Genomic DNA, 8,792 nt, shown 5'->3' with positions numbered 1-8,792 from the left:
TTGTCCAAATGACTTCTGTTATTGGTTTTTACATCATAATGTAAATATTGGTTTACACTTTTGTACTTGTATGAGTTTAAAATGTTGCCAGTATACAGTGGTATCACTACTTATGAAATTAATCCGTTCCGGAAGGAAGTCCTTTCGTAATGCCAATTTTTCGTAAGTTGAAGCGCATTTTACATTTAAGTAGCGTAATCGGTTCCAACGAGACAATATTTTTCCGAGGGTTTTTTGTAACCTGAATTTATTTTTTTCATTACTTGGGGTTTGTAAGTAGAGGTACTACTGTGTGTGCTTATATGGTGCTGATTTACTGAGTAAACAAATTAAATATAGAGGATTTTTTTTCCCCCTCCAGTAGTATTCACTCCTCAGATAATATACATTCAATTTTTTTTTTAATCTCTTTTGTAGATTTGGAAGAGACAGGAGAGTGCTAAGGATGTAAACAACCACACTGGTGCGTAGTGGTAAAAAGGAGCGTCACAAGACAGTCATTTTTGTAGTCACGAGCCCCCGAAAAATCTATGTATGTATTCTTTTCCACTTTTTCTGTTTTTATGTTTCTAAATAAACATTCTGTTGCCTCTGTTTAACATCAGAGCAAAAAAGAAACGGAAGATGTTTAATATCAACCACGTAAAGTTTTCACATTCATTAGATTACAACTGAACAATTCTGAACAAATAGTGGTCCTAATTGAATCCCGCTGCCAGTTGTAGTTTCATGCAGACAAAAATTAGAAAATGTGAAGTATTTGAAACAAATACTTTGTGACTTTGTGTACGTGCTTGATTGAGCTCGTCACTTGTTCCACATGTGCTTCTCGCAGAAGGCCACATTCTGAAAGGAGAATAAAGTCAGATTTAACAGCACATCAGTAAGGGATCATTTAAATAAATGCTGAGAGATGGCTAAAATAACGTAAATATTGTATGCTCAACAATCACGTATGTGAATAAGTGCAAATCAATCTGTCATATGGGATTTGGCTGATGATCATACAAGCAACACATTTAAGATCAAAGATTTGCACGCAACGATTCAAGCAGTAAATTTTCAAAACACATCTGAAAGGTTAAAATATAAAATCAGTAGAGCTGAAACTAACAATTATTTTAATAATCAATGGATCGTAATTTTTTTGATTAGTTAATCAATCAGATAAAAAAAAACAGGACATTGTTTCAAGTCTACAGTTCAGAAAGTCCATAAACAACTGATCAGAATTGTAAAATATGCTTGAAAATCAGCAAAAATGTTTTCCACAGTAAAAGAGGATGTTTGTAAATATTTTTGATAAAACAAAGCTAATCAGTCTGTTCCGTTCACAGAGGAAGACAGAAAATTGAGAATATTTACTGTTGAGAGGCTAAAATTCCTGAGAAGATGGACAAGTGTAAGTTCTAGGGCTTCAATTGATTGTCAAAATAGTTGCTGATTAATTTGATCATTAATTAATGTAATTTCCAGCCTCCAAGCCGTGACTTTTTTCACAAGCTTTCAACCCTGCGGTTTATGCGGTGATGCGGCGCTAGTGTTAGTGCGGTGCTAGCGTTGGCGCGTCGCTAGCGCGCACGTAATTATAAGCCTCGGTACACAGAATTTAATGCTAGCGCCGCACTAGGGTTAAACTCCGTGTACTGAGGCTTATAACCAGGTGCGCTCTGTAGGCCAGGAATTACGGTAGTTGTCGATTACTTGATTGTTGCAGTTCTAGATATCAGTAACTTGAAACATTTGCACTCAATTCTGTGAAGACTAAAACAATACTCCCACGTAGTGAAGACCTCACCCTTCCATTACTGCCCATCTCCAAAGCTTTGTGGTAATGGCTTAAAGTTGACCAGTTCTGCAAATGTCACTTTTGACCTGCACTTTGTGGTCGGTCGTTAATAATTGAGCAACGTGTGTGAATATATAACTTACGCCGCACTTGTGAGCCGTGTTTGTGTCTCTGCACCAGTAGCTTGGCCCCCAAGTGCAGGGGTTGCTCCCCAGCAGCTGGGACTTCTTGGCAGTGCACAAATCAGCCCTCTGAACGTCAAAACAAAAGTGACAACATATTGCACAATGGCACAAAATGTATGATGCATCCTAATATTAATGTAACGTTAAGTCCGGGCAAGTGGTTTGACCTTTACACTTACTTCACAAATGTCTTTCTGGTGCACCTCCTTCCCCCAAAACTGCTGCAGTCTCGCGCCGTAGATTCTGGTGAACTCCTCACACTGAAAAGACAATGACAACTACCGTAATTCACGGCCTACAGAGCGCACCTGGTTATAAGCTTCACCCAGTACATTTGTAAAGGAAATACCATTTGGTACATACGCCGCAGCTGTGTAAAAGCCGCAAGTGCCCACATTGAAACAAGATATTTACAAAGAATGCACACAGAGTTTCACGCGAGCGCCGCCGCGCTAACAGGGCCCGTTTAAAAATAAATAAATAAATAAATAAATAAATAAATAAAACATACCGGTATAAATCACTGAGATACGGCAGTAACACACTAGCGCAGCGCTAACCAGTATAAGTCACTTCCTCGACACATATATTCAACCGGTCTCACTCTTACCTTTTCCGGTCAAGTGTCCCTCTGCGGCCGTTAGAAAAAATGCACAAATTAGCCGCATCACCGCATAAACCGCGGGGTTGAAAGCTTGTGAAAAAAGTTGCAGCTTATAAGGCGGAAATTCCAGCCGTGCTAACGCTAGGGCTGATTTATATAAAAAAAAAAAAAAAAACACCGTACTGGTAAAAATCACTGAGCTACGGCAGGAACACGCTAGCGCAGCGCTAACAGGGCCGGACCGGTAAAAGTCACTTCCTCGGCACATATATTCCACCGGTCTCACTCTTATCTTTTCCGCTCGAGTGCCCCCTTGTGGCCCTTAGAAAAAAATGCACAAATTAGCCGCATTAGCGCATAAACCGCAGTTGAAAGCGAGTGAAAAAAGTTGTGGCTTATAGATCGAAAATTGCGGTAATTGATTATTCATCAATGGGAAAGATTTGATAATCTCCAAAGATGGATTTTTTTGAGTGTTGAATGCTGTTTATATAGAACAGCGACTTGAACAAAAAAAAGGGGGGGGGGGCATTTTTCAAGGGAATGAAAACAGCTGGACAGACAAGACAACCATTCACACCTATGAGCAATTGAGCATCTCCAATTGACCCCTCCGTGGATATTGCGCAATCCGCGTCACTGACCAATCAGAGGCCAGAGATCTGCATAGACCAAAGCCCGTTTTTGCTCCCGCCATTTTCTCTGACAACATTGAATGGTCCAGTATAGGTTTAGTTAGCGTTTTATTGCGTATTTGGGTTATTTAACAAAAAATATGGTTAAGAGGTGTAGTCATGGACTTTGTAATAGTGACGACAGGTATCCTGAAAGGCTAGTTGGTGGAGTTCGATTCGTACCCTTTCCAAAACCGAAGACCCAGTACGAAAAATGCCTTCGATGGATCAAACTTTATGGAAGACCGCATCATCAACTAAATCCATCTAATATCAACCGGAACACATATGTTTGCACGAAGGTATGCCCTATATTTGATTTTCAATACGTCTCGTATAAATGAATTCGAAGTTCTTCGCTAGCATAACACTGCTGCATGTGAACGATTGCCACACTTATTCTTTGTTGAGCGATATTTAGCGATGATCGGACAGCACAAACGTATTGATTCTTGCTGGCTCGCGGCCAGAAGCTTAACCAGACGGTGTTTGCACGAAGATATGCCCTAAATTTGATTTTTAATACACGTCTCGTATAAATGAATGAGACGTTCTGCGCTAGCATAACATTGCAACGTGTGAATGATTGAATGAAATCAGAAGCATGGCGTCTCTCTCAGTTAAGAATGTATTGTATTTAGAATCAATAATATATTGTTGATTTGAATGAAATCAAAAGCATGGAGTCTGTCTCAGTTCAGAATGTATTGTATTGTATTTGCCACTTTTACTGTTTGTCTTACGTGAGCGCACGTGGCATGACGTCACTTCAGGAGGCGTGGTTAAGTGCCCTGTACGGAGGGGTCAAATGATACATCGTGGATATTATGGAGCCCGGGAGGTAGCCGGAGTAGCTTATAACCCACGTAAGAACATTTGAGCCCACAACGGATCAAAGTTGGAAGCATTTGATCATGAGAGGAAGAGCCCAGCACACCTTTGGGATGGCATTCGGGTGACGACCGCACACAGACTCAAGGAAAGACGACGTCTGAGGCTTTGTGGCGTTGGTGGCCAGCCCAAGTCGGCTCAGCGCAGCCAGCGTACGGCAGGAATCGCAGTCTGACGGGGCGGCGGGCGCCTCTGCGAAGTCATTACGGCACCGTTGGAGATGTTCGTAGATCCTTTTCAACCGAGCGGAAACTGACCTGAAGCAAGCGAGTCCCCGAACAAACAGACGTGCAGCAGCGTGCAAATGGTGTGAGGGGCGGCCGAAGACAGCAGGAACTCCACGATCTGTACGCCGTATTTCTCCACAAAGTCGTCGCACTCGTTCTTGTAACTCTTAGGGAGGAGGTCGCAGACCTCGTCCATGAGCTTCATCAAAGCGCCCTGGAGGAGGGACAAAGGGATGGTGACGGACGGACATCAGACGCGGTCAAGGTTTAACGAAGACACAGCCACAAAATAGACAGCAAAAACACACCTCAGTCATATTTTGGGGCAACAGAGTCTCCAGTTTCTTGATGATGAACACGCACAGGGTGCAAGCTGGGTTCAACTGCTCCTGGATAAAGACGTGAACTTTTGAGGATGTGGACGGGAAGATGGAAGTTGACACAATGGGATGAAATCCAATACAAATCCTGACTTTACAAAAAGGATAATAATGCTACTGAGCTTTGATTAATTCAGAGCGCTAGTAACTTTCTGTCAAAATATTTAAGACCTTCGCGACATAAGACGTTTCGACTTTACAAGACGAAATCCGAGTTAAGTCGCTGCAGTAGGAACGGATCTCAGTTGTAGACCGAGGACTCCCTGTAGTTATATTGTCATGTTGCTCGATTAAAAGATGTTTTTGCACCACAACTTGTGAATTTGTCTCATACCGAACCTCAGACTATAACCTGTAACCAGAAATGTGAACTATTTTCTCTGTATTGTTGCAGCGCATCATGGGCTAGAGCGTGAGCGACCGTTGCTTGTTTTGTTTGCGCTCTTTCACGATGAGTCATACGATGCGTTGGGGGGATTATGTATGTATGGGGTAGCATCTACAGTGAAGAAAATAAATATTTGAACACCCTGCTATATTGCAAGTTCTCCCACTTAGAAATCATGGAGGGGTCTGAAATTTTCATCGTAGGTGCATGTCCACCGTGAGAGAGATCATCTAAAAAGAAAAATCCAGAAATCGCAATGTATGATTTTTTTTTTTTTTTTTTTTTTTTTTTTTTAAACAATTTCGTATTTGAAGACCTGAGAAAAACAATGTTAATATTTGGTACAGTACCCTTTGTAATTACATGGGTCAAACGTTTCATGTAGTTGTTCACCAGGTTTGCACACACTGCAGGAGGGATTTTGGACCACTCTTCCACACAGATCCTCTCTAGATCAGACAGATTTCACAGAGTTTCAGCTCCCTCCAAAGATTTTCTATTGGGTTTAGGTCTGGAGACTGGCTAGGCCATGCAAACTTGGCAAACTTAAGACGGGTCTTGACGTGCTGATTTAAGCAGGGGAACCTTCCGTCAAACCATGACATCTTAGTGCATTACCAACAGTCACCTTGGAATCGGTTGTCCCAGGTCTTTTCAGGTCATTGACCAAGTTCTGTCGCGTAGTCCTGGGCTGATTCCTCAACCTTTCTAAGGATCATTGAGACCCCACGAGGTGATATCTTGCATGGGGCTCCACTCCGATTGAGATTGACCGTCATGTTTAGCTTCTTCCATTTTCTAACGATTCCTCCAACAGTGGACCTTTTTTCACCAAGCTCGCTAGCTAAGACAGTTTCTCCGTAGCCATGTGGAGTTGTACAATTTTGTCTCTGGTGTGTTCGGACAGCTCTTTGGTCTTGGCCATGTTACAAGTTTGAGTCTTCCTGATTGTATGGGGTGGACAGGTGTCTTTACGTAGCTAACGACCTCACACAGGTGCATCTGATTCAGGATAATACATGGAGTAGAGGTGGACTTTTAAAGGCGGACGGACGGGTCTTTGAAGGTCAGAATTCTAGCTGATAGAAAGGTGTTGAAATACTTATTTTCAGATGTATTACACAAATTAATCATGAACCCGTTCATGGGTAGGGTGGCAATTTTTTGCCTTATTGAGATAAGTCTCCTAACAGGCCACAATCAAGGAAATCACACTTCTTTTTCGTTTAACGCATAAAACAAAAGAGCAAAAAAAGATGTACCCTCTTGCGGGCAGCGTCCCAAAACTGGGACGGGTATGTGATCAGTTGTGTGAAGCGGTACATACTAGAGAAATGTGTATTAATTCATTCTTATTCTAGAATGACACTTATGCATTAATAATACTGATGGATTTCGCATTTTGAAGACAAACCTGGTTGCATACTGACCTTTCTCCCTTTCTTCTCTTGGAAAACGCTCCGTGTGGACTTGAGGCAGCCATGTTGGGTCAGGAAGGAAAAGGAAATAACTCCGCGCTAACTTTGACCGATGAGTTATCCTCTCCTGATACCAAATTATGTCTTCAGATTAAAACGCTCGAATATTTTGATATATTGAAGGATATAATGCATGAAAATCATGATGTCCCATAAATGGGACGCTCCCCACGAATGGGTTTAAAAAATTAATACGTTGGGATTTCTGGATTTTTCTTTTTAAATTATTTCTCTCGCCGTGGACATGCACCTCTGATGAAAATTTCAGACGCCTCCATAATTTCTAAGTGGGAGAAGTTGCACTATAGCAGGGTGTTCAAATACTTATTTTCTTCACTGTAAATTTGAGCAGTTTTTTTTTTTTTTTAATGAAATTGAATTAATGTGCTGCCATGCCAATTTAACCCGCAGGACCTTCAGCCAATATTTTACTTCAACTCTTAGCCTCGAAACGGTTTATTGAATCCTGCAACAGATTCGGACAGCACTCCAGAATAGCGATGTCGATGCAAAAAGTCTACACACCCCTGTTCAAATGCCTTATAGAGACCGCTCTAGTGTTCAGGCGTAGTATCATTTAAGACTGTGCAAGTGTTCATAATGTTGGGTGTACGTTCTACTTCTGTGTTCTCACTTTCATATTGCTGTTGGTGAGCGCAGGCACATGCTCCTCTTTGTCCTGGTCAGGAAGCGCCACCACTTCCTCATCGATGTGGACAGCGCACAATCCAAAGGCCGCGCAGGTTGCGTCCACTTCCTTTAAAAAAGGCAAGCGACCATTATTTTCCAATTTGAAGGCAAATTTTTCTTTTTTTGTGAGAGGACAAAACGTACCCCATCAGCAGCTGGTTGCAGCAGGATTTTGGGCAAGTAGATCTTCACCTGAGAGTGACATTCCAGCGCTTGTTTGTCCGGGAGGTGCTGGCAGAGTGCAAGCAAGGTTTCGTACATGCGCCCCTGCAAAATCAAACCATAATATTATTTGGAATGAGCGCAAAGTGACTGCAAAACACAAGCCACGTTTTGAGCAGGTCATATTTCATGAAAAGAGAAATGAAAATGATCATCACCTTACTGTCTACGCTGGGAATCAGGTTAGCAGAGAGCTGAATGAGCTGCTTGCAATCTGAGCAGATGGCCTTCTTCCAAGGAGATGATACACACAAAAAAATTGTTTATATCTTTGTTGATGTCCATCGTGTTTCAACTAAATATTTATATACACTCGGGATTATGGAGTAAAAATCAGATGGGGGTCTTTTGGGCGAGGCACATCTTTTCTGTGATAAATATGATACAGCAATCCAGGAAATCAAAACATTGACCTATTTGTTAGGTTATTAAATGTCCTGCATTCTTTGATTTACATTTTCGTTTTGAAAAGTCTTACCAGGGAATTATGATTCACGGATGACAGAGGGTCTTTGATGGACATGGAGTCTCCTTGAAACCCCCAGATAGGAAAAAAAGAAATTTATATAGTTAAAAATCTGATCAAATTTAAATTACAGAATAACCAAGGATGATATTTGTAGATTCATGCATTCCTCACTCCTAATTCATAAACCGCATCCCTTTTGTGTCCAGAATAAAATATTTATCAGCAATGCTCGTCAGGCGACATGAATGCGGACATTAAAATGTCCATATTCATCTTACCGGGGCACAGGGACGCCGATAAGACCACCAGGAGAATCCTCAAAGCCGACATGATGATCGCAATGACAAGGAGATGACTTCTGTTTGTTTGACTAGCGCACCGGAAGTTGTCCGCGCCAGCACGCATCCTAATAAGGTTGCGAATACGTCACAGTTCACATGACGAACGAAAATATCGACAACTTTTATTTTCCGCATGAAGGACGTGCGTCCCCATTAAATGTAATATAGAAGCTACATCATACACACACACACACACACACACAAACTGGATAAACAAACGCTTTATTGAGCGAGTTTGCATAAAAATACGGAGACGATATTCGCCGGCCCACTGTCGCAGCCAATCTAATTGACGTGCCTACGTGGCGGCCATGTTGGAAAGGTCGACCTTCCCGCCTATTTTCATAAGGTTTACTTTTTTTTTGTCAACGCCACATTGAGTGCTATCAATGCGGAAGATTTTTTTATATATATAAAATCCCACTGTAATACTTCATATTTGTCTTTGAACGAT

The 8,792-nt window shown here is 41.6% G+C and overlaps 2 protein-coding genes across 3 annotated transcripts in view; one reads left to right on the top strand and one right to left on the bottom strand.

Annotated features, from left to right (window-relative positions):
* Nucleotides 1-616, top strand: part of usp39 (ubiquitin specific peptidase 39) — an 8,367-nt gene extending 7,751 nt beyond the window's left edge. The window contains exon 13 of the mRNA XM_061816553.1: nucleotides 418-616. Coding sequence (XP_061672537.1) covers nucleotides 418-471 — 54 coding nt within the window. The 3' untranslated portion in view covers nucleotides 472-616. The remainder of the gene's footprint in view (nucleotides 1-417) is intronic.
* sftpbb (surfactant protein Bb) lies at nucleotides 615-8,413 on the bottom strand. Of its 2 annotated transcripts, none has more exons than XM_061816554.1 (11): nucleotides 8,276-8,413; nucleotides 8,007-8,059; nucleotides 7,687-7,758; nucleotides 7,451-7,573; nucleotides 7,251-7,373; nucleotides 4,679-4,759; nucleotides 4,401-4,584; nucleotides 4,190-4,335; nucleotides 2,154-2,234; nucleotides 1,933-2,040; nucleotides 615-846 (listed from the first exon to the last, which is right to left on the bottom strand). In XM_061816554.1, the coding sequence occupies exons 1-11, from the start codon at nucleotides 8,400-8,402 to the stop codon at nucleotides 808-810; spliced, it is 1,137 nt and encodes a 378-aa protein (XP_061672538.1). In that variant the 5' UTR covers nucleotides 8,403-8,413; the 3' UTR covers nucleotides 615-807. The 2 variants fall into 2 exon arrangements, with proteins under 2 accessions (XP_061672538.1, XP_061672539.1); XM_061816555.1 differs by having other exon boundaries at nucleotides 7,687-7,755.
* Between the last annotated feature and the right edge of the window lie 379 nt (nucleotides 8,414-8,792).

Source organism: Syngnathoides biaculeatus, chromosome 4, assembly GCF_019802595.1.
Source record: "Syngnathoides biaculeatus isolate LvHL_M chromosome 4, ASM1980259v1, whole genome shotgun sequence".
Classification (NCBI taxonomy): domain Eukaryota; kingdom Metazoa; phylum Chordata; class Actinopteri; order Syngnathiformes; family Syngnathidae; genus Syngnathoides; species Syngnathoides biaculeatus.
The sequence above is the reverse complement of the archived record's forward strand: the minus strand, read 5'-3'. Positions and strand labels throughout refer to the sequence as shown.